Source organism: Fusarium flagelliforme (assembly GCF_020744385.1).
Source record: "Fusarium flagelliforme strain FIESC 12 MPI-CAGE-AA-0113 chromosome Unknown B0J16scaffold_3, whole genome shotgun sequence".
NCBI lineage: Eukaryota > Fungi > Ascomycota > Sordariomycetes > Hypocreales > Nectriaceae > Fusarium > Fusarium flagelliforme.
Window position 1 is genome coordinate 1,436,051 of NW_025763505.1, and position 23,916 is coordinate 1,459,966.

General features: G+C 49.9%; 5 protein-coding genes across 5 annotated transcripts; 2 read left to right on the top strand and 3 right to left on the bottom strand.

Moving 5' to 3' along the window:
• Positions 1 to 59: 59 nt before the first annotated feature.
• On the bottom strand, positions 60 to 2,090 carry B0J16DRAFT_337257 (pyridine nucleotide-disulfide oxidoreductase-domain-containing protein). Its single transcript, XM_046127334.1, has 2 exons — positions 1,714 to 2,090; positions 60 to 1,561 (listed from the first exon to the last, which is right to left on the bottom strand). The coding sequence occupies exons 1-2, from the start codon at positions 1,814 to 1,816 to the stop codon at positions 207 to 209; spliced, it is 1,458 nt and encodes a 485-aa protein (XP_045984392.1). The 5' UTR covers positions 1,817 to 2,090; the 3' UTR covers positions 60 to 206.
• Positions 2,091 to 2,556: 466 nt separating this feature from the next.
• Positions 2,557 to 8,306, bottom strand: B0J16DRAFT_302050 (uncharacterized protein). Its single transcript, XM_046124621.1, has 3 exons — positions 7,864 to 8,306; positions 3,668 to 7,814; positions 2,557 to 3,616 (listed from the first exon to the last, which is right to left on the bottom strand). The coding sequence occupies exons 1-3, from the start codon at positions 8,238 to 8,240 to the stop codon at positions 2,714 to 2,716; spliced, it is 5,427 nt and encodes a 1,808-aa protein (XP_045984393.1). The 5' UTR covers positions 8,241 to 8,306; the 3' UTR covers positions 2,557 to 2,713.
• Positions 8,307 to 9,115: 809 nt separating this feature from the next.
• Positions 9,116 to 10,535, top strand: B0J16DRAFT_94804 (SGNH hydrolase-type esterase domain-containing protein). The gene is made up of 4 exons (XM_046134731.1): positions 9,116 to 9,293; positions 9,345 to 9,441; positions 9,500 to 9,624; positions 9,676 to 10,535. Exons 1-4 carry the CDS (start codon positions 9,288 to 9,290, stop codon positions 10,255 to 10,257), a joined length of 810 nt encoding a protein of 269 aa, XP_045984394.1. The 5' UTR covers positions 9,116 to 9,287; the 3' UTR covers positions 10,258 to 10,535.
• Positions 10,536 to 11,445: 910 nt separating this feature from the next.
• Positions 11,446 to 13,944, top strand: B0J16DRAFT_94845 (uncharacterized protein). Its single transcript, XM_046134733.1, has 2 exons — positions 11,446 to 11,967; positions 12,018 to 13,944. The coding sequence occupies exons 1-2, from the start codon at positions 11,775 to 11,777 to the stop codon at positions 13,676 to 13,678; spliced, it is 1,854 nt and encodes a 617-aa protein (XP_045984395.1). The 5' UTR covers positions 11,446 to 11,774; the 3' UTR covers positions 13,679 to 13,944.
• An 84-nt stretch (positions 13,945 to 14,028) lies between these two features.
• On the bottom strand, positions 14,029 to 14,805 carry B0J16DRAFT_382363 (Isochorismatase-like protein; the record flags this gene model as incomplete). The annotated part of the gene is made up of 4 exons (XM_046131233.1): positions 14,029 to 14,533; positions 14,584 to 14,637; positions 14,697 to 14,712; positions 14,772 to 14,805. 4 exons carry the CDS (start codon positions 14,803 to 14,805, stop codon positions 14,029 to 14,031), a joined length of 609 nt encoding a protein of 202 aa, XP_045984396.1.
• Positions 14,806 to 23,916: the final 9,111 nt, after the last annotated feature.

The following is a 23,916-nucleotide window of genomic DNA, read 5'->3' on the forward strand; positions in this document are numbered from 1 at the left end:
TTACCTGTCTATGGACGATCAATATTTAATTATCGTGCTTCTATCAATTCGCTTAGTTACTTATAACTCATTGGAGTGATTGATAAATAGATATGGAGGGTAGATTGTCATAATAATCATTGGTCTTAGTAATCACTTTCGATATTCATCTCAACATTCGCTATTTCAACTTCTCTCTTCCTTTTATCGTACAAATCTCGATTGACTCAGAACCTCGAGATATCTCGTCCAAAAATCCAGGTAATCAACCAATAAAACGGAATCATCAGCTTATTCTTCAAACTCATACTCTTGGTCAAATACGCCGTCCTCCAAAGAATCCATGCAGCTCTACCCTTGAGCTCATCAGCACCACTTTGATGGATGGCCCTCCATCCTCCGAGATAAGCCATAGTTCCCCAATTGCGGAATTGGAAGGGCGCAGTCGGAGGGCCTTGAGTTGATGTTCCAGAGTTGAATCGCTTGCCGAGATACGTTGCTTGTTGACTGGCTACTTGGGCTGTAGCTGGGAGTGCCTGACCCTCGATGTTTGCGCAGTCTCCAATAGCGTAAACGTCGGGTAGAGGCTTCGTGATTTGTTTCCCGTTGAGATCTTGGGATTCGACTTGTACGCGGAGATGAGAATCAACAGCAAAACCTCCTGTTTTGGGGTTCTTTGCAATCTTGCCCAAGTCCCCAACTTCACGGCCAACTAGTCGTCCAACGAGAGGATTCTGCATAAGCCCAGTGCTCCATACCACGACACCTGCTGCGACTTCCTCGGGCTCTTCCTTGATGCTCATGAGGAGGACATCATCTTCCCGACGGATTCTTTGCAGGTGATGCTCCGTCTTAATGCGGATGCCCTCTCGACTGAAGATGTTTGTTGCGTACGCGGCCAAATTCTGATCGAACATAGGGAGAACCTTGGGTGCGATATCGTAAATGGTGATGGCGACATGAGGCATCAGCTCTGGATAGAGCTTGGACAGATCCTCATGTATGAGATCGTGAAGCTCAGCCGCAAACTCGATACCCGTAGGGCCGCCGCCTACCACCGCAAAGTGAAGCAGTCGTTTTCTTTGAGCGGTGTTTGTGCTTGGGAGAGCAGCCTGCTCAAACTTTTGCAACACCTTTAATCGTACGGTTCGAGCATCTGTCGCATCTCTAAGAAAGCACGCATGCTCTTTGACGCCCTCGACACCAAAAGTCTGACTGTAACAACCAACAGCTACAACAAGCTTGTCATAAGGGACTTGAAACTCAAGGCCCTTGAGGAGATCCTTCCCTGAACGAGCTGTGACACCATCACGCTGGTTTGCCTCAAGAGTAATGGTTTTGTTGGTGAAATCAATATCTGAAGCCCATGCTTGATGGAATTCCGTGAGGTCTAGTTTTCGACAGGGTTCAACGGCGGCTCGGAACTCGAGAGTGCCGACGGCTGTTGAGGCGATGAGAGGAGTGAAGACGAAATGAGAGCGAGGAGAGATGAGAATCCGAGAGGCGCTGGAGGGTGATATTGTCTTTGCAAGGGCGTATCCAGCCCATCCTGACCCTAGAACAACGATACGCTCTTTCGGTGCTGAGAGGAATGTCATTGTTAGTTACTGTAGGTTTGATACTTTGGTGATGCTGAGCAGGAGTTCTCGACAAGAGGTATAACCCTCTTAAGCTGACTCGAGCTACATCCACAGAAGCTCAAGCCAATTGACCCTCCGGAAAGACATTACTCACTCCCTTGAGCTGTGGTACTAGCCAATCTCTTGCAAGCCAGTCCCCCGAGCCTCATCAACAAGCGCGGCTCCTGACGCGCCAGGGCAAGAACATTTGTTCCCATGACCACGGCTATGATCTCCTACTAATCTCGCCGCAACCGAAGAAACCCGCTTCACTGAGCCAATGATAATTCTCGATAAAGATGTTGTTTCGTCTGATAGAAAACGAGCATAAACAATCCGCAAGTAAGCGGTACCGCAAGTCTCGCCGTGTAAGTGGGCTTGGTCGCCTCCACTGCTGGACCGTTGCGGCCGAAGTAGGAGAATGAGATACTTAGATTAGTATTCAACAATTGAGTCGTGACAAGTTCGTTGAGATTGAATGACCATCTTATAAGGGCCGTCACTAAGCGGGCACTGCTCAGCTACTTATTCTAATGTTGTATCAATCTATCGTCACTCTAACTTGTATTATTACAGCTGCATACGTAGTCTAGTTTGTTCAGCATGGAGCTGAGACTAGCTCACACTTCTGTACCTGGTACCCTCCTTCGGTAAATCAACTACTGGGGGATCCCTGTAGATGGTACTTGAGCCTCTCCCCCGGACCTCCCGGTGAAGCCAGCTTCAGCTCCGCCAACGATAATTCACCGGAGCTCCGTCTGTCCGTCACAGTCCGGGTCTGAATAAAGGATACCAAAGACAAGGACTCATTTTTATACTACGTGATATTCTGTTGTAGGTCTGACTCACATGTGCTTGGCTGCATTACTTGGCCCGGTGGTCCGAAAGTCCGAATATAGTTATAGATACTCGAAGTATTTTACACATGCCATGTCACAGCTTTCAGCCTTATCGTATTCTTAACTTGATTAATCAAAAACTTCTCCATTAACGGGTGCATACATAGTAAAACTTTAAACCATCCAACTAAATAACCCTCTACGTCATGGCTTGCTTGTCCTAAGCCAGCCTTTGCTTTTCAATCACTCAACTCCATTCGTCCGCCTTCTTTTTCTTTATCGCAACATATCATCCAGGTTCTCTCCCAGCACTCCCTCAATCTTGACGATCCATCGGTGTGTCTCACGCTCGACCTCCTCGTCATCATCCTCCTGCAATTCGCTGATGCGAGGCAACATCTCGTGCAACATAGCCAGCCACTCTTCACCCAGACGGTCTGTCAATGCCTGTTCACACTTGACCGCGGCAAGTCTGATCGCTGGAGACTCGGATCGCAGGTGCTTCAGGAGTGCAGAGTTCAGCTCCTTTTGATGAGCCTGTGAGTCTGCTGCCGAGGCGAGTTCCACCGTTGTTGGGATGAGGTCCTCCGTCACATCCACCGTGCCGGCATGTGAGAACTGATCCATAAGTACCGGTCCAATGGCGCTGAAGTGGGCCGGAGCCTGCCAGAAGTCGTCCTGGTCGTGTTCGAAACAGTTACCCAGGGTCTGCAGCACCCTTGTCCAGAGCTGTCGCTCCTCAGGGCTCTTCAGATCCACCGACGTCAAAATCTTAACCGCGTCCTCCAGAATGTATGTAGCGTAGTTGGTGACGATTGACTTAAGGGTACCGAAGAATGCCTCGAGGAATCCGTAGACGCTTAGTTGTCGTAGCGCGCGTCCCGCTCGGTCATCCTTAAGGCCTGAGCTGGACCACGTAATAATCTGGTCAAAGACTGGCCTGAATGCAGCGTCGTTGAGCTTGTAGATCATCTTCAATGCCTTGTCGTTGGCACTGGCGTCAAGTGCACTGAGTCTCAGAAGGTCTTGCTCGCCAAACTCGCCCTTAGCATGCTCCTGTCGTCGAAGGTCAAAGACCTTTGTGAGAATGCTCGCCAATAGCATGGCATTCTTGGAAATACCAGACTTAGGGTGCTTGTCAATAGCCAAGCCCAATACATCGAGATACTCAGCAACAGCCTGCGGCCAATTAGTTTGGTTCTTTGCTTGTAGCATCGGTGTTAAACTTACAGGAAACCCAGCCTTTCTAGCACTCTCCCAGTTTCGGTCAAGAGCTGAGAAGATCTCCTTAGCCTCGAGTTGCTTAGCCAGGAAGTGAAGGCAGTCAACACGACTTTCCCTCGTGTTATCATCCAGGTCAAGTTCAGCAGACTTGTTGGAAACCTCCAGGATGCGATCAATATAAGTTGAAGTTGAAAGCATGTAAGGAAGATACTGAGCCAGAGCACTGATGAATCCATAACTAGCAACATGTAGCTCCTGATCCACGGCACCTTCCACGCTTTCACCCAGATACTCGATAGCTTGAGGAATTGCGCTAGGCAATACCGGCACGATTGCGTCTTGAAGTACATCAACGAGCGAGGTAAGGCACAGCAGAGCCATAACTCGGAGGCGCTGCTCAGACTGTCCCAAGCAATAGTCGCCTGCGATTGTCGTGGCAGCCGCCACAACAGCCTCGATATCCTTCTTGCCATACTTTTCGGAAATCTTGTCCACGCATGTAACTGCGGTGTGCTTGTATCGTATATCTGTCGACTCCCGGATGCCAGCAGTAAGCTGAGGAAGGAATGCCAGCAAGACGGCCCTTGATGCAGGGTCGGTGTTGCTTTCCTGTTCCACTCGAGCTTCGAGCGCGCGGAGAACCTTCTGTCGCAGCCCCATATCCGGTCGGTCAAGCAGGTTTTCAACGGCCTTGATGAACTCCCCGATGGAAAGCAAGTTGAGATGGTTGGAAAGGGCCTGGCCGCAGCGGCCATGGAGTGTCTTATCCGCCTTGACTGTATCAGCCAGAATGAGAATGTTCTCAAGAAGTTTGGCATAGAGGTCTCTCAGTCCTGATGCCTCCATATCATCAGTTTCCATCAAGCCTCCAATCTGCGATCTGAGCTTCTTGTTAGCCAGGAAGCTGGGGAAGGCCGACAGTTGCTTCAGAGCAATCTCTTGGAGATCCTTGTCCTTCTCGTTCTTTTCATCGCTGATGCCAAGGAGAACGGAAGAGATGCCAGGTTTAGGCTTGAACAAATCCGCGATAAGATCAAGGAGCTCGACGAGTGTCTTGAGTTGTGTCAAGATGCTAAAGTGGTTGAGGAGCTCGACAATAAACTGCAACAGAGCGTCACTGGGGCCGTATTTATCAACTAACATGCCGATGATAGCATGAAGGAAATCTTCAGGACCAAGCGTCTCGACGAGAGCAACAAACAGTCCCTGTCGGCGATGGGCTGGGATATGCTCAAAGGCGGCTGTGAAGCTGACGAGAATGTCACAGGCACCAATAATAGGGTTATTGTTTCCTTGGCGCATAGACCCAATCAACGGAGGAATAACCTCCTTAATAGTCTGGGACACAACATGGGCAGAGTAATCATCGCTTTGGCGAAGTACCGAAACACCCATGAACGTGAAGATGGGCATCACACTATGAAGAACCAAGTTCGGCGCAGCAGTGGCCAGACTAGCAACCAGGAGAAGGGCAGCATTCTGAACGACAGGGCTAGAAGACTTTTGAATGCAGTTAACAAGCAAGTCCCCGTAGCCAACAGAGCTGTCAATCTCGAGCTTCTTGTTATACTTTTTGGACTTGTAAACTGGCATCATGGCAAGAAGGCTTCGGAGGACAAGGTTCTGCAGATAGCCTAGCTCAGCTCCAACGACTGTTCTCATGTGCTGGAGCTCAGAGAGGGCAGTGAACAGACCATCCAAAAGATCGGGGTGTTCAGCTGGGTCAGAGTTTTCGACCAGTTGCAGAATGAATGTGACCTTTCGAAGCTCCTGACTAAGTTCAGGAGCAACCGGGTTGACGACACGGCCACCCGAAGAACTAGCTCGACGACGCTTGTTGGCTGGGGGTTCAGTAATCATCTTCGTTCCAGTTGGAATAGACTTGAGGAAATAGTCAAGAATATCAGTCGTGAGCCGGACGTTCCTCAAGAAGTCAGCGGCTTCAGTGGAGACAACCGATGTGAAGTCAGTGGAGACAGTAGACTCCTGAGAAATCTCCAGTAGCTGTTCAGCTGCAGTGAATTTGACATCAGGCTTCATCGAAGACCAAATCTTCCTCATGCGTGCGAATATGGCACGAATGAGACCCGCCTTTTCTCTCTGCTCCTGTCCCCTGAGAAACTCCAAGAAGAACTCTAATCCTTTAAGATCGTTGGGGACCACTACGTCAACAAAACGGTTGTCCATGTCCAACGTCTCCAGACGTTCAGAGCTGCACAGTTTAGCTGCTTCGTCTTCGCTAAGACTGGCCCACCATTCCAGCACTTCAAGTAGAAAATCTGTTCTTGTTCTAGTGCCAACACCTCGGACCTCGTTGACAATCTTCAATAGTCTGCTCTTCACAAGCATCAGGGGTGAATGAACGATGTGAGAAGCAAGGAATTCGAGAAAAGACAGTCTTCCAGGCTGAGACAAGTGGTCCTTCTTGTCCAACGCAGGATCTGGCTTGAATTGATATTTGCCTTGTTCGATAGCGGTGCGTAGCACAGCGGCGATATGTTCAGGGTCCATGACACATTCCTCTACAGTGGGAAGAAGCTGGAGATGAAGGACTTTAGCGACAATATCGGAGGCTAAGGACTTGAATCCCTTGGCCTTTCCATAAAGACTTTTCTCACCCCAGAGCTCAAGGCCCCCCGCAGGTACAGGAGGGACGTAAAGAGCAGTCAGGACAGTAACCAAGTCTGCGGCAGCTTTACGGACGCGTTTTGAAGGATCACCCAGAGCTGAGATACAATAAGGGAGCAAAGCCTGGAGATCGATCTTTCCTGCATCGCCAACCTTGAGCCGCCTCTTGACCATGTCCAGAGCCGCAACTCGAGCCAGGGCTGGGTAAGGGCCGGACCAGATGCGAATAAAGAAACTGAAGTAGGTACAATCCTTGAAAGCTGCCTGTCGGCGGAGTTTGGGGTTCATCTCGAACTCGGATAGCAGCTCGGTGTTCTGAGAGCTCTCGGAAACGACGGAGAAAAAGATGTGGCTGAACTCGTCGAATACCTCGCCAGGCTGAGGGACAAGGCAGGGAGACAGTGATTCGGATCGGCCAGACAGCTCCTTGAGCAAAAGGCTCAGATCTTGAGGCGCTTTCTTTTCGTCGATGCCATTGCTCATATCCTGGTCGTCCTTGATTGTTTCGGGCAAGCGTCGTGAACGGAATGAGAGATCAAGCTTCATCTCCAGCTCCTCAATATCAAACTTCACTTCATCGATAACGGACTGGATAGTCTCCCCAGATTTGCCGGTAATCTGAGACAATGCGATAAGAGCTGAGCCAAGTTCTCGTCGAAGGGATCCATTTTCGTCATTGTCGCCGTTCAGTCGATGCGCAGTCAAGATAAGTGACTTGAAAACAACAGCGATTTGTTTATCTTTGAGAACGGAGCTGCTGAGAATAGTGATAATAGTCGCCAAACCTCGGGCATCGCCCTTCTTGGTAAGTCGCTCGATCAATGCGAGACAAAGGCCGTTGGCTAGTTTGTCAACCCGTCGCTCTTGTCCAATCTCGACGAGAAGGTTTCCAATTTCTGTGACCTTCATGAGAGCCTTTGTGGTCTTGCCACTCATCTGCTTCGCAGATCGGTATTGAGCCAAGATGGCGAGAACAACGAGAGCTGGTCTCACAGTCTCATTTGTCCAGCCATAGACAGTCTGGTCCATGAATGCGGTTACAGCGTTATCTTCGAGATGGCCCTTGGCAACAAAAACTGCGATCGCCATGTATGAGGCAACCTGAATGCTGGGGACCTTCTTCATAACCAGCGATTCGGCAAAGATAGGTCCCAGTCGGTGAAGCAAGTTTTGATCGTTTTCGCTCTGCACATTAGCCCTGCCCGATCTAGTCTTGTCCAAGATACCGCTGACTGCCTCGGTCATGATACCAGCCCAGAATGAGATCAAAGCAGGATAGTTGTATTGCATTCGGCATGACTCAAGGGTGTACTCGGAGATGAGGGTAAGGAAGGCAGGGTGCAGAATTGCTTGTCGAACCAGTACGGATCGGGGAGGACATGTAGCTGAACGGATGTAAGGATCGAGGAAGCGGAAGTCATAGGGGATCTTAGTCGGGAGAATCGATAGTAGCGTAGCGAAGGCTGGGATCGAATGGTAAGGCAGGAAAGTGAGCAAGAGAGCCTGAGTGTTTTCCTCGTGAATTCTACCTGGTATTAGTTTGTTCTTTCGCCAAGAAACAGGACGATTCTTACCTAAATCTTCGGATGAGCCATTCAATAGACTTGATCGCAGGCATCAGCCTGATACGGCTACCTGCAAGGCGCAAGAAAGCCTCAACGCGACGATCGAGTTCCTCATTCTCCGCGGCCGTAAGCTGGGTGCGATCTTGGTTCTGGCTCTCCTCGCTGAAGATGGTGGACAGGAAGGGCGTGAAACGAGCATCCAGCTGGCAGAGCTCCTCGAAGCCTCCGATGCAGGTGGTATAGAGGGTTTGGTAGCTTTGAGTAGCAGCAACTCGAGGCTCCCAGATCAGTGATTTGGAGTGGGCAGCCTTTTGCGCCTTTACATTAAGAGTCGACTTGGAATTGGCGGCCACCTGCGCCAATTGAGCGGCGAGAGAGGTAGCCATGATGATTAGGGCTGGACCTCAAGCTCTGGGCGGTAGATGGCTAGGAGATGTCGATATGGTGATCGGTGATAGCATCAAGCATGAGGTAGGCCTGGAAATTTTTTGGCGACAGAAAAAAGTAAACTGGAGACATTGTTATCGATAAGACTTCATGGCTTGCAATGGCAGTTAGCTTGCAGGCGCGACCCACACTTCATCTTTCCGTGCAGCTGCCCCACTATCTACCAGAATTACCTTAGTATGGATCTGGATACCCTTCAGGCCTTCACTGACATCAACATACATACCGTAGTACAGTACTTGGGCTTGGCTTGATGTTTATCATAAAACCATAACAGAAGTCGGACTACCTTTTATAATCCGAATATATTTCTTCTAACTACTCCATGAATATTCTCAGTCGAACTTTATCTGTCTTCCTTTACTACCCAACTGGAACTCATTCTCATCTTTTTCTTTAAAGAATGTTAACATAGGCCCCAATCCTTCCAGTACATACATAACCTGCGACATATCTCTTCATCAACTAATTCTATATAAGAATCATCCTCGTCGACCAACCTCGAAAGCATAGGCATCAAACATGATCCAAGCGAGGGCGATGTTTATTACTAAGGTAGCATGTTATAACGGTCAGAAATATGTTTTTTTAATAGAATAACCAAACACCATATTGAACTGTGCTTGTCAGCCTGTAGATAGATACTGGACCACCGTTAATAAATTATGCAACTCTGTACTCAACACCCATCGGTCCACTTTGGACCATTCAGTCCGACTTTGAGATGGTACCTATTATTGGCTCGGAATCCCCACAAAGCTGCAGAAGACCACATGAGAAACGAGTGGAATAGAGCCTGTTTGCCCGCTAAGAACACAAACTTATTAAAGCCGTCCAGTCCAGTGCCTGGGTCCAACAGTGACCTGTTCTATTTAACCGCATTATTGAGGCTGTTGAAGTTGTGAACAACCGGCCTCATATTTGATATAAACCCCCCACTATTTCACTTCATAACCTGAGTTCTCAAGACTCTGTAGTTATTTCAAATGGCTGTAAGAGTTGCCATTCATATATAATGATAGAAAAATGCTCACGTTCTATAGTCCGCGGTTCCCCAAGTCGTTCTCTTCGGAGACTCCCTCTTTCAGCAGTGCTCAGATCTTCAAGAGGGCTTTTCTTTTCAAGCAGCTCTGCAGGCGGGTAAGAATCTACTCTTTTGTACACAAACTGGGTCAAATCTGACTCTGATATATCTTAGACTTTATTCGACGTCTGGATATCGTAAACCGAGGCTACTCGGGTTTCAACACCGATATCGCCCTCAGATACCTCCCTGAAATCTTTCCTGAGCGCACAGCCTCCTCACCAAAGATGGACTACTTGGTATAAAATTCCTCATCTATCATAAGAGTTAGGGAAGCTAACCATGACCAGGTCCTTCTATTTGGTGCCAATGATGCTGTGCTCCCAGACGCTTTCACCAAGCAACATGTCCCTATTGATCGATATAAGAAGAATCTCACAGAAATCATCAACCACCCACGGATTGCGGCACACAAGCCCCAGATTCTGTTAGTGACTCCTCCTCCTCTGGATGAAATCAAGGCCACACCCCGATCCGTCGAGAATGGTCACAAAGGAGCCGTTCGAAAGTCCACTGTCACTGCTGCCTACTCCGAAGTTGCCCGTCAAGTCGCACGAGAGCACCCCGGTGTGATTCTTATCGACCTCTGGCAAGCCCAGATGGACAAGGCAATCTCCCTCACCCCCTCAGACTATACACCTGACGGACCATGGCTTGGTGATCCTGAAAACGGCAAGCAGGGTGGTCTGGACAGCCTCCTTCATGATGGACTCCATATGAGTGGTGCTGGTTATCAGGTTTTCTACGAGACCCTGAAGCCATTCATCGGGAAAGAGTGGCAGGGCCTTGCAGGCGATGATCGAAAGGGTTTCGTCATTCCGGACTGGCGAGAGCTTCTTGAGCTCCAGCCTGATCTGAACACCGGCGATTAGACTGAAAGCATTTGCAACAATATAATTCTCATGGTTTGTTTATTAGATCCTGTATTCCAAAATGTCTTGTATAAAATTTGGTGGTTCTGATTGTGCCATGATAAGTTCGGCTGCTACCCAGTATTGTCTGTATCACTTGCGATCGAATGTCTAAGCATGGAACCGAGTATCAGTTAAATATGCCAAGGCAGCTTTACCCCACTAGCGAAGTTGAGCCCCTCTTAAGCTGGTGTAAAGAAACATCTGGACATATGTTTGCCATACCATACATGGACGTTTTTCAGTATAAAGTGAGTTTCCATGTTTGTCTGTGATGGATGCTGGAAGAATCCATATTCAATGTGCAGCGACTATACTGTGCAGTTCAAGAAATGTACTTACTTGGGCTTCCATCATTCTATTAGGTGTTTGGGTAGGTACCCGGGTAACTAATGGTCCCTGCCTAGTAGGTACCTACAGAGTACGTCGACCCCCTGAGGTTTAAAACTTATAGTGACTAAGTGGGTTGCATTAACACGCCACAGGCGCTACAAGAACCGCCACGTTAGGTCCCCGGCCGCCTTGAACTCGAACTCGACTCCAGGCTACGTATCTCCACCTGGAGGTTGCTCCATTCATCATTCCTCGAGTCCAATTCAACCTCGAACCGTTATTTCGAACCACGAACCCTTCCAGCAATTCGCCCTCTTTCCTGCCTCGGAGACCTTCTCCCCTCCTGAATTTACCTACACGAATACTCTGCCTACACGAAACACCCAACTTCGCCTCATCCTTCTCATAAACTAATCTACTTCGAATACAATCGCTTTCCTTTCTCGCGCCGCCCAAACGCATCTTAAACCCGACCTTATCGTACATAACAAGATCGGGTCGAATTGTTGCCCGAATATTTTCACTTCCTACCTTTGCCTTTCGTCAACGCGACTCCTGTATTCTTAACCCCCTAAAGATACTCGACGGCGGTCACTCCGACCAGTAACTTGTTTGGACACGGGGTACCTACAATCAACAACCAATACGTGCGATCGAACACCACGCCCAGAGCTTTGACGATCGGTCTCAGATCAAGTTTGCCCGAGCTGACGGCCTCACTCTGTCGCTCGACCTGTCAAAACATACTATCCGGCGACCGGTACTCGACACACTCACGATCTTCGTTACCAACGACCAAGCGATTCCCCAAATCGCAATCTACTTGCCGAGGGCCCTGTGGTCTGCACCAGGCGATGCGGCGGGGAGGGAGGACCTCGTGAACTATTTTTTAACTGGGGATCGAGGTCGGAAGTACCAAACTGTTTTAACTGGCGAATAGGTAGAATCCTTACAGCCTCCCAGCTCATGCTGTATGGTTGAACCTTGTTGTTTTGTTTGCCATTCATTTCCAGCCAGCGTTCTGAATCCTCTCTCGCCTCAACTGAGCTCGTCTTCTTCCAGCCGGGTCGTTCGTCCCTCATTCGCAATCAATCAAACACACTCAGTTTGTACCACGTTCCATATTGTATGATTCTGTTCCGGGGATGGATCCCAGATTTGCGGTTTCTCGCGAAGACCTGTACACCCTACAGATGGAAGTGAAGCAAGTACAGTACACCCAGAGCAATCATGCCGAACGACTTCTGCGTTTGGAAAAGAAGCAGGCAGATGATGCTGCCTTGAAATCTGTTTGGAATTCTCCTTTCCCTGGTGTCTTGAGTGGCACCCCACAGACAGGTGAGCTGGCTACCCAAAACTGCATCGATTGCTTTCTGACGATTATCTAGGACCCGTTTCCATCCCGCACAATGACATGTTCGATGATTTGGATGAGCAGGGCGAGGAACTGTTGGGATCTCTTCATCTTGGGCCGGCAGAGGAGGAGCCAGTTCGTCGCGGGGCTGCTTCGCGGGCCAATAGTGTTCGATTCGACGAGAGCGCCTTGCACGGGTCAAGTTGGGGTGGCCCAGCTAACCGCCACTCAGGGGACTTCGGACCTGTTCGCCCTGGAAGCGGTCTCATGATGGAGCGTTCCCTATCCCACAAGTCGGATGGACGACATAGTTCTGCCGGGCATTCAGTACATTCTCACCACTCTGTTGCCTCTGGCCGAGCTAGTAGCTTGGGTCTCGACAACAACTTTGCTGTTGGGGACGACGACGACGATTCTTTTGAAATCCCTGGACCCCCTCCTGCTCTCTTCGTCCTCGGCACAGTGCCCTCAATCGTGCGATGCTGGCTGACCCCTAACTTTGGTCATTCCACCCTCCTTTATGCCGACGTCTGCAGTGGCTCGCAAAAGTCGACAGTTGATTATTCACTACTGAGGGAACTGGATCTAGTAGATGAGATTCAACGTGATGTTGACGGTATTCATCGCGTGAGATTGAACGTCTACTTCGCCGAGGCCCTCTCCACCCACCATGGCAGTCGCTCCAGCAGCCCGCGGCCCCCTGTTCCTTCGATCACAGTGCTCTTCGAGGTCCCTGGAATTACAGAGCAGCCTGCTCAAGCAGTCGACCGCAAGGCTATTCGTATCTATCTGGGCAGTGATGTCCTAAGAGCTCATTCTGCAGATATCCTGTTTTCACAGAATACCATGACACTTCGTGGCGACGAGCGAGAACGACTCCAGATTCCATTTGTCCGCCCAGAAGATGAAAATACTTTTCGCAACATCTGCACAGCAAACATCGTCCCCGAGAAACCCAAGCTAAACGCCAATGCTACACCGTTCGTTTCCGGCGATTTCAGCCAGGCTAGCCAAGAAAGCATTCACGACATGGAGCCGACCACCAACCAGGACTATGAATCCCGCAGTGAAATGTCGCCAATGGCAAGTGAGGCAGCCCTTACCAAGCGTCCTAGCTCTAGAGGTAGCTTGTCTGGCGCGGAGAGTGAGCAGTCCCGAAGGGTCACCAATGGTGACGAGGCGAGCCCCAGGAATGGCCACTCTTCATCCGAGGCTACTCGACGGGAGCCGTCTTCGGGTATCTGGGGATCCTGGCGCCACGGGTTAGGAAATGGGACAGACGGTTCACAGCGAGATGGGTCGCTGAGCGGATACCAACCCGCTGGTCGGGGTCGCAATATGAAAGTCTTGAAGCCCCAGAAGTCAGTCTCGAGAGCAGACTCTTCATACGATACCACTTCTTCAACCAAAGGTTCGCTGGACAGCCGGCGCAAGAGTCAAGCCAGTGTTGGAGAGAACGGTGTTGCCCTTGCCAACAGATGGGAGGCTAAGCGTGTAATGAGTGTGGGCGGTGCCGAGCACAAGGCGCAATCTCAGTCACAGTCATCATTGTCGTCTACAAGCCGTGAGGGGCGTAATAGCATTGCCACCCCCAACAATACCTTGCCCAGGTCTGCCAACCCAGTCGGTGTTGCTTCAGCATTCTCGTGGATGACACCCACATCAAAGCCCAAGACTACCGCAGGCTCAGAGTAAAGAGCGCTTTAGATTGGCGACTTCCTTCGTGCTTTGTTATCACTTTCTTTGCCGACCCTAAAGGTAAGATCTGTCAGAGATGATGGTCTGGATTGTCGCGATGGTGGTTGTGTAGAATTGAAGAATAACGAGGCCATACTAGGAGTTGGCGGGCCATTTAAAGCGGACAGACGATGATGACAATGGCGGTTTAATCTTACAAGCAAGATAAACAAATAGGGCCGAGGATCCTAACGTCCTTCGCTGTCAACTAAAAGAAAAGAAATTCATAAACATTGCTGGAGTTTGTGCTATGCAAAACTATGTAGATGATACCTCTATCGTCAGCCTACCGTGAAAAGTGCCGCTACCTAAATCTTTGACTCTGGGGGCAAGGTTTGCCAAACCCTCTTGGTGTCAGCCATTGATTCCTTCACGACGCCAAAGAGTCCCCTGAATGCCGAGTGAGATGCATCTCCGACACACTCATACATCCAACTTTCGCTCGAAGTCACCGTGATTCCAGGCTCAGCGCGCAATCGATCCAGCGCGATGCCCACCTCGCGCGGGTTGCAACTCGACACTCCATCAGCAATGACATAGACCTTGTGACCAGCATTGCGCAGATCAAGCGCTGTTTGAGTAATGCAGATGTGAGACTCGATGCCCACCAGAGCGATCTCAGAGTTCGGAGGTAAATCGGCAACGACAGAGGGGATGACCATGGAGAACTTGGTCTTGTCGTGAGGTGCCGAGGGCAACAGCTGAGCAAGAGACGACACCGTGGGACCAAGTTTGGCTGATGTTTGGGTTGTAGTTACAACAGGGACAGAAAGGGAGTTGGCGAATTTAAGGAGCTTCTGGGTAGTGAGAACACTGGCCAGGGGTTAGTGTCATGGTGTTGATGGGTGAAAAGGCAGACATACATGCTGTCGAATTCATAGATGACATTGCGGAACTTCTCTTGAATATCGCAAACACTGTAAGGTTCAGAGTCAGTTGTCAAGTCCGTTACCGTACGATACTCATGTCGACTCACAATATCCTAGGGTTCTCTAGAGCCAATGGTTAGTATTGCTTCCTTTTCACTCCGCCCTGTACGATGAGAACTCACTGAACCGCAGCTCATTCTGCGTTGAAGAAGACATGGCGTGCAGCTGCGTTCTATGTACAACAGGTCGAGTCGTAATTGTCCCTCCAATGATAGATCCTCTGGCCAATCGAGCTGTTGCCAAATCGCCAATATTGGTCGTTGCAGCAGTCCGCGAACCGACAGCTAACCGAGATATCCCACGTCGAGCAAGAACTGGTGCAAGTACTTGCATAGCCACAGGGTAACAGAAGATTATAAGGATATTAGAAGGAATATGAATAATTCCAAATCAAGTGACTAGATCCTGCGCTGCTTGCCGATGCTATAAAAAGTCTCGGTCAAATTCTGTGCCGGTATTCGGCATGTGAGACATTTGTAGTCGGGGCGAGTTTAAAGTGGGAAAATCTGACCTGAATGAATTACCGTAGCTGCAGCGCGGGGGAACGGCAGTAAAGTAAAGTGGGGGGATCTACCACTGTCTTGAAGATAGTGTGCAGTAGCTCCATTACCTACAAGGGCGCTGTCTAGTCATGCACTGCAGGTGCCCAGTGCAGTGTCTAAGGGACAGGAGGTAGATCATCGGGCAATGTCTCTGCTTAATGGTGTACTGCGATTGACTCATTCAAGAAACTCTTGTCACTTCCATACTATTGTGCTGCGACTTGTCTAACAAATAATTGAATCAAATTAATTTCTCTAAATAATTCTTGTCTCTAACGAATATGATATAATCATTTTCCCTACTTTGTCGAGAATGTTAAACAAATTCAACCCCCTTAAAACTCCATTGTAGGTATGCAACCGTCTATAAACCAACCATCCACCTTATCCTTTATACAAAACAAAAGGAATAACTTTCCCAGATACTCTATTGGCTCATGCGCTGACCTCGGCAAACCAGGTTCGCAACAGACCAGCCAGAGCACTTGGCAGCTCTTCAAGATGGTGGACAATCAAGTAGTACTGGAAGGGGAACGTGTCCAGATACCTCTCAATCACCACTTTGCTCTCTCCGCCGTCCCGAACAAACTTGGCTTCCTTGAGCTCGAGTACACTATCGCCCTTCTTCTTGCCCGTGTCGTCCATGATGATGAAGACGATCATGATTCGTTCTTCCATGGCCTCTCGCAGCATTCTTCGGATACCCTCGTGGGCTGACGAAGGTGTGAGACCGTCAGAGAGAATCAGCGCCAGTTGCCAGAGGTCCGAGTTGCCACTGCCTTGCTGTCGTGCCACTCTGAACGTTTCAATGGTTCTTTGAATGAGTAAACCAATGTCGGTGCGATCTTGACCGAAGTTGAACTTCTGTAGGATCTTGGCACCAGCGTCCGAGGCAAAAGGCTCGGTGAGACCATGAGCTGTGAAAACGTCGCTGCCGAAACCCATAACACCAACTTGTCCAGCCTCCAGCATTGTGAGTGAACGAGACACCATGACAAGAGACTCCATCGCTAGAGTACCCGACGATGTTTCTCCCATACTCTTACTATCGTCCACGCAGAGCAGGATTTGGTAGGTTCGCTTAGTCGGGATACTGCGGCGCATCCAGATCTTGTCCCGCTTGTAGCTCGATGCAATATATGGAATAATGCGCTTGATGTTGAGTCGCTTACCGGTACGGAAAGCGCCCGAAAGCTTTGTTGACTGCGATGGAGTAAGGATGAGTCGAAGCTGAGATGTCAATGCCAACGAGAGCGAGTGTGTCTTGGTCTGGAACTCAGTCCACTGCTGCATTGACTCTCCAAAGTCCCGGAGCGGGCGTTCTTCATCCGATATGTGGGTGATAGACAGCTGAGTCGATGTCTCCTGAATGTCTGCCTCATCTTGGTCCTCCAGCATTTGTGCCTCTTGTTCAGAAGGACTGAGCTCACGATCATAGTTGCCTTGACGTGTCTTGACTCCTGAGCGAGTGTCATCCTGGTCCTTATCGGAATCTTGCTTGCTGGTATCCGGTGCCTCGGTGTCGGCGGTGTCCATCTTGTCGGGGTCTTGTTCGGTCTCATCCTTGTCCTCATCCATCAGACGGCTTGTGGGATCTTGCTTCTCCTCATCGATAGCCATGGACTCGTCGATGGGCTGCACCTGTTCGTCGTCTGCTGTTCCCATAGCTTGCGTATCTGTGGCAGTTTCATCGTCCTGAAGATGCTGGAATTCTTTACGACCTTGGTCGGCGCTTGGATCCTGGGGCGCGTTTTGCTCGTTCGCTTCAGAAGGCTCGGCATCCTTGATGTCTTCCTGCTGTCGATGCCAACGTTCAAGGGCATCGCCAAGTTTCTTGAAGGGATCGCTGCGGGCCGAGTCCGGTTTGTTTTGATCTTGATCAGCCCTGTCCATGACCTCCTTTGACTGCGATGTCGACCCTTTGTTGCCTGCGTTTGTGTCCTGGTCAGCGGCGCCTTCTCCCATCTCGCCATCCTCTTGTTGGGCGGCATTGCTCTGGAAGTTGTCGTCGACGTCCATCGAGTCCGCATTTTGATCTTGGCCAGAGGTCTTGACATCGCTCGGCGCTGCGTTGTCGGTATCGGTAGTAGCGTTATCCTGAGGAGGCTGGTTCTGGTCCATGGCGTCCTCCTGTTCTTCGGCCTTCTCCTCTTCTTCTGGTTTAACTTCCTCGTCAACCTCGTCCTTGCCGCCTGCCTTTTCCTCGGGTGTTTCTTCATCCTCTTCAATTTCAGCTTCTTCTCCTGCCTCCTCCTTAAGCTGGGCCTGGGCCGCAGCATCTTCCGAATCTTCATCTTCATTATCGCCCATCTCCTGATCCTCAGCTTCCTTCTTCTCCTCCTCAATATCAGATAGATCGTCCAAGTCATCGCTATCTGATGCTGACTCGTGATCGTCGCCGAGGTCCAACTCCATATCCTCGGGCAGCGCCAGAGTATCGTTCTCCTGCGCTGTCTGCTCTTGCTTGTTCATTTCCTCCTGATTTTTGACGTCTTCCTCTTCAGCACCAGCTTCCTCCTCCTCAGCTTCTTGTTCGCCAGAATCGTCAACATCTGGCTGTTCTTCACCGTCCTGTTTCTGGGCGTCTTCGTCTCCCGCAATCTGCTCGTCGTCTTTCTTTTGACCCTTGGCCTTCTCGCCCTGCTGGTCTTTGTCGGCCTTCTCTTCGTCGTCACCATCCCACATCTTTTCATCGACAGCAGTGGGATCAAGGTCATCAACATCTCCAGCCTCTTCGTCCATGTCGTTCTCCTCTTCCTCCTCTTCGTCACCATTCTTCGATCCTTCTTCATCGTCTTCGGCACCGTCGACACTGTTCATATCGCCTTCAAGCTCTTCGTCTGCCATATCGACGGCATCCTTTTCATCCTCCATCTCGCCACTCTCCTCCTTATTGGCTTCCTGGGCAAGCTCAGAGAGGTCTTCATCAGGCTGGATGTCCTTGCTGATGTCTTCGGCACCTTCACCATCACCAAGGCCTGTTCCAGATTCCACCTTGCCGGACTCACCAGACGTCTCGTCAGACTTTTCCTGGGGCGTGCAAAATCCTTGAGAAGAGATTTGAGTAAAAGTCTTGGTCATGTTGTAGGCCATGTGTGCGATGGAACTGTGGATGTCGACAACCTGCATCAGGATTTGCTGAGCGAATTCAACATATTCGCCCAAAATGGTACTTGCGACAGCCATAAGGCTCATGGCTGCCTGGCTAAGATGTTGATCTTCGAGTTGCATATGTTGCAGCATGTTGATGCAACTAGTCACGGCCCTCTCAACCTCGCTGATACGAAGCTTGGTAAACAATTTCGTGAAGCCCTCACTGTGGCCAATCAACCAGCCAGGCTCATCCTCCTTGCGAGGAATTTCTTTGGCTGCCTTCTTTGCGCCTTCAACCGCAACAAGAATCTTGTCACCGAGTGTCGAAATGGCGTTTGCAAAGGTGGCCAATTCCATGCTATTGTCTGCCACCTCTAGGGCGTTCTCACTGATGCTAGTCCAGCCTGCGATCTGCACGAGAACGAATGAGAGCATCGGCTGCTCCCTGTTCAACTCCTCCAGATTGCTGCGGAAGCTAGTCAGTTCATCGGAAAACTTCGCCTCGGCACGAACAGCTGCTTCAGAAGAAACGCTCTCTGGTAGTTGCTCCAAACCGGCAGTAGAAGCCTTGAGGGAATCGAAACGCCCATACCACGACTTCAAGTGCTCCAGAACGGATGTATGCTTCACTTCCCCTAATTTCTCATGAACTTCCACCAGGTGAATAGCATACTTGAGAATTTGCACGAGCCAGGGAAGGAGACGTGTCCAGTCAGATGCACATGTCTTGCGGACGAGAGCACCATGCTCCTGGGAAAGGCTCAAGTGATGGAACTGTGCTGCCGATCGCTTGAGAAGCGACAGGGACGAACCTCCTGTAGAAATCAAGTTTCTCTGGGCAAGAAGAAGGTTGAGCATTCCTTCAACAAAACCAACACTTCGCGCGATCTCTGCACTGGTCAGATCCTCGGAGTGATCTCGAGAGGCCGCTCTAACCTTGGGAACAAGGTCAAGTATCTTATGTAAGTGGTATTCCATGGCGTCAGAAGTGTTCTCTGGAAGCTGCACTGGCTGAATGGAAGCCAGCACAACTGAAAGCGACTCCTGTTCAGCAAGCTTATCTTGACCAAGATTGTACTTGAGGCCCATTTGACGAAGGTCGCGTAAGGTATCGGCGAACAGTTTCCTCTTTCTTGTCTTTAGATGCTTAACTTGGTCCTTGTTCTCGTCGGTCAAGAAAGGTGGCGTTTCCTTCCGTAGCTCAACCATTGACTCGTTGAGGCTAGAAACAAAGTCATCGATTATCTGCGGCACATCACTTGTCATTTCAGGATTCTCCGAGATCTTACGCATGACCGAGACTGTTTTGGAGACATTGGCAAGTCGCTTGTGACCATCAATCCACCCTGGCATGGTATCGTTCAGCTTGGAGAAGACGTCGGCTGGAACGTTGGCAGGAGCAGACTTCTTCTCGACATGGCTTGCACGACTGACTTCTTCCTCCGGAAGGCCTTGCTCGATAATTTGCTTCGCCTCCTGGCCAAGGACACCGCGGAACTTCCGGATGATACGGAAAAGCTTCTGGTGAGACTTGCGAGCGCTTTCACGAAGGGCATTGATATTCGTGTCTTTCCAGCTTGCCATAAGCAAAACATCTTTCATCTTCTTCTCAATAGGAAGGCGGCCCTTGTGCACGGCTTCATCCATAATCTTCTCATAACGGGAATAATACTGGATAAAGTTGCACAGAGAATGCAAGACGGGTTCGAGGACAGGGTAATCTTCGGCCAAGAGCTTAAGATGACTTTGGAGTTGACGTAGTAGAGCGAGACGTGCTCCATACTGTCCAACAATTGCGGTTGAGAAGTACATTTCCAAACTTGAAATCAGAGAGGCAGCGTACTCTTCCATTTCGTTCGGGACGTCGACCAAAGATAACGGGACAGCAATGACAACTTGGTATGCCACAAACCACCACGAATACGCATCGTCTTGGCACTTCTTCTGCTCCATATCGAAGAGATTGGCCCAGGTCGACAGTTCCAATCGTCGCCAGCGGATGATTGTATCAGTGAGGAGATTGTGGAGAGTAAGGACACCATAAATTTTGCTTGCCCAGCCTCCGAACTGCCATTCGTATACGTGACCGTGAAGGTACTCAACCTTCGGAAGTATTTTGGCTAATGGCTCAGTGTGGACAAGTTCGAGGACTTGGTCACAAGCTTGAATGACATCAGCCAACGGTTGCATGTGTCCGATTTCGTCTACCATCTGCAACTCCCGGAAACGAGCCTTCATCTTGTGCATGAGGTCAACAAGTCGACGAGCTTCAGGCACGTTGGCATCTGTATAGAAGTTGTAGGACTTGTCCACGGTGGGTGAGATGAGTGACTCAAGCTTGTCGTTAAGGAAGAACATAGTGCCGGCCAACATTTTGCTTGCCAGGCTCCGGTCAATGTTCTTGTGGTCAATAGTTTCCGATGTAACTCTGTCTCCCACAGATCTGCAAGCATCTTTGAGGGCCACAGAGAAGTCTGGTGGGGCGAGGAAAAGGTTCTTGTGCATTTGTGCCACACGTAGAGACTGATCCCGAACTTCATCTTGCTTCTTGACGGCAGGCATACTCGCGGCTTCTTCGTCATCAAAAGTAGGGAACAGCTCGTTGAACTCCTCAGTGTCAATTTCCTCTTCATCTTCCTGGGAGCCTCGGAAACGATAGAGACTGCCCTTGGCGGCTTGCTCCTTGCGGTCTGCTTCAAGCCTCTTGGTCCACTCGTCGAACAGACTATGGAAGCTCTTGAAAACCAACTCGCGGGCATGGTGACCGATTTTCTCGAAACCTTCAACACTGGCCACAACTGACATGTAGTTGAGGAATTCAAACGTTCGAGATGAGAAGTCTCCATCCTTCTGGTTCCACATACTTCCACCGAGGAAAGGAGTAACTTCGAGAATTTGCTGTGAAGCGGGTGCCAGGTTACGTGCTGATGCAGCATCACATAGCGAAAGTCCAATCATGAGGCAGCGGAGTAGGTTTGACGTAGGTCGTGTCATGTCTTGGTAAGCTTCAAAGCGAGTAGCAAGGCGGTCCAAAAGTCGGAGAACGTTCTCTTTCACGAGCTGCAGCTCTTCAGCCGCTCGAGACGGGTCGTTGTCAAGGATCTGAAGAGCCGAGGACAGAGTAGGACCAGTGACAGCCTTCAACACGTTAGAGAACTCAGCATGTAGGCGACTGAGCTCTGACTGATCGGGTCTGTAGATGGGTCGAACCTCTTCCGGAAGGGGGCCTAGAGCATTGGCTTCTGCTTCAAGGAGGCGAATGCGCTCATTCGTATCTTGTCCAGTAAAGAGCTTCTCAAATGTGCGGAGTGAGTCAGTTCGCTCCTTGAGAAGAGCATGCATTTCTTGAAGAAACTCGCGTTCCATCTTAGGCCTGCTTTGAGGGTCAAAAACGCGATCCGGGACGTACAGCTTGACAGTTCCAATGCTGAAGTGAATCCAGGCAAAAGCAGACAGATGGGCCTGGTTTTGGGTGTCTTTTTGTGAAGCAGCGAGTGCCTTCAGAGCAGGAATCAGATGCTCTGTGGCAATCTGACGGAAGTGTTCTTGTTCAATGCGAGATGCAACGCCATCGAAGCTCTGTGAGCCATTTGCAGGATTCTGAGAAACCAGCTGTGCTGCTTCAACAACAGCTTCCTTGAGGCCCTGGCCATGAGCAGTGAAAACGTCGAGAACAAGGTTGGAAAGGACGTTGTTCAGTCTTGTTAAAGGATTTTCCATTACGTCCGCACTTAGGATTGCAAGCTGCCGGCCAGCAATCGGAAGCTCAGCTTCAAGGAGAGCCAAGGATCCCAGGTTGACTGATCCCAGTCTTTGAAGCTTTGACCAGAACGAGGGTATAAGTTTGCCGTCCCAAGAGAACTGGTTCTGATAAACCAGATTTTCTACTGACTGAAGCAATGCAGCCTGGTGCTCAGAACTAGCAAGCATCATTCCGGCCTGAGTAGGTATATTGGACAATACTCGCAGCTCTGCATTGTCCGGGCTATTGGGACTTAGCATTGACACCTGGCGAAGTGATTCGAACTCTTCGACCATGAAAGGCATGCGTTCAGCCTCATCTGTGCCAATTCGGCCTTCCAAAGACTCGATCTCTGCAGTAAGAGCTTCCAGAAGGGTGTCTAAATTGGGAACATCACTGCGAATAATTCCCGAGGCCTTCTCAAGAGTTATCATAGCCTTTGCCAAATCAGGAATTGTTGCTCCCGCTTTCCATCGCAAAGTGTCGAAACGAGAGCCTAGCTTCTCAAGCTCCAGTGTTCGGTCCAAAAGTTGCTTCGTAGGGAGAGGAGTTGGGCGGAAGATGTGCCAAAGCAACTCCATACTCAGACCAGTCGACAACTTAAACCCGGCTGTGAAGTCCTTGCCGAGTCGATCGATGAGAATGAGAACAAATTCTCGCTCTTGGTTGCCATTTGATGTATCCAATTGCTTTTGGAGGAAATTAGCACCTTGGGCAAGGTGTGCTTGAAACTTGGCTTCGTCAAAATCAGGCTCAGTTGCGAGCCGCACAGTACGCTCAAGATAGCGGACAACGCCTCTCAGGATAACAACGCGCTCCGTCCATAATTCAGAGGACTCGAAATTGAAAGTAAGCCACTCTTTAGCCGCATTGATCGTGGAAACCAGGAATGAGGCCAACTTCACAGTAGCGTCCTTCGACACGGCTCCCACACGATCGCTAACAAGTGATCTTTGGAGTCTGTTGAGAGCATTCAAATTATTAACCTGAGCCTTGTGTCGCTGGTCCTCAATGGAGTTGTGCAAATGGTATAGGTCTTGGTAGAACTCCAAGCACGCGCCAAGCCATCGCCCAGTGTCAGGTGAAGGCAAAAGTTGAGCCACGGGGAAGTTGTTGAGCGGGTGCAAGGGCTGCGCGGGCTTGAGTGCTTCAGGGACGCTCAGCAAGGTGTATAATCTTGAAACGGCATTAACGCCGTCAGCGCCATTGCTTGAATGAAGAAAATTAAGCAATCCTGAAACTCCAGTCTTTAGCACCTCTTTGCTCGCCGTACTTTGAGATAGAGTGTCGGCAAATCGAGGAAGGAGAGTAACGTCAGTTATAGAAAGAGTCTCAAGAGCGCGCTCGACGATCTGGACCGATTCATCAGCGGTCATGTCGGCTGCCAGTTTGCTCGTGTTGTATCGTTGCAAAGTACTCTCCACACTCACGACTCTGTTGTAGGAGGAGTCGAGGGCAGGAGGAGGCGTGTGAATATGAATCTCTACAGCACGGTTTCGCATTGCACGGGAGAGTTCGCCGTATCGCGGATCCATGGTCAGGAAAATGCGAAAGTCTGGATGTGGGCGCACGATTCGAGGCTCTCCACCAGGTCCACAGTGTTCGTTGATGCTCAAGAACCCATTTGGCTCGAGAAGAGAGTTAAGTCGATCCAAGACGGAAGCGTTACACATGTTAGCGTTGTCAAGAACCAACCACTGGCCCATTTGCAAGGCTTTGACAATAACACCATCCAACCACTCGAAGCGAGGGTTCTCCAACACTAAAGAATGTTGCAGAGGAACAAGGGCCTTGGAAAGCGTAGTGGCTACCTCGGAGTTCGTAGGGACCTTCAGAAGCAGTTCTTTGACGCATGCAGTGATAGCAGGAAGTGAATCAACATCACCGGTA

Excerpts from the sequence above, each read along its gene's own strand:
- B0J16DRAFT_337257 (XM_046127334.1), bottom strand. The coding sequence starts at position 1,816 with ATGGGAACAAATGTTCTTGCCCTGGCGCGTCAGGAGCCGCGCTTGTTG. Across the intron at positions 1,562-1,713 it reads TAGTACCACAGCTCAAGGGA|CACCGAAAGAGCGTATCGTT; the intron begins GTGAGTAATGTC and ends CATTCCTCTCAG.
- B0J16DRAFT_302050 (XM_046124621.1), bottom strand. The coding sequence starts at position 8,240 with ATGGCTACCTCTCTCGCCGCTCAATTGGCGCAGGTGGCCGCCAATTCC. Across the intron at positions 7,815-7,863 it reads TGGCTCATCCGAAGATTTAG|AATTCACGAGGAAAACACTC; the intron begins GTAAGAATCGTC and ends AATACCAGGTAG. Across the intron at positions 3,617-3,667 it reads CTAGAAAGGCTGGGTTTCCT|GCTGTTGCTGAGTATCTCGA; the intron begins GTAAGTTTAACA and ends AATTGGCCGCAG.
- B0J16DRAFT_94804 (XM_046134731.1), top strand. Across the intron at positions 9,442-9,499 it reads TCAAGCAGCTCTGCAGGCGG|ACTTTATTCGACGTCTGGAT; the intron begins GTAAGAATCTAC and ends GATATATCTTAG. Across the intron at positions 9,625-9,675 it reads CACCAAAGATGGACTACTTG|GTCCTTCTATTTGGTGCCAA; the intron begins GTATAAAATTCC and ends AACCATGACCAG.
- B0J16DRAFT_94845 (XM_046134733.1), top strand. The coding sequence starts at position 11,775 with ATGGATCCCAGATTTGCGGTTTCTCGCGAAGACCTGTACACCCTACAG. Across the intron at positions 11,968-12,017 it reads GAGTGGCACCCCACAGACAG|GACCCGTTTCCATCCCGCAC; the intron begins GTGAGCTGGCTA and ends ACGATTATCTAG.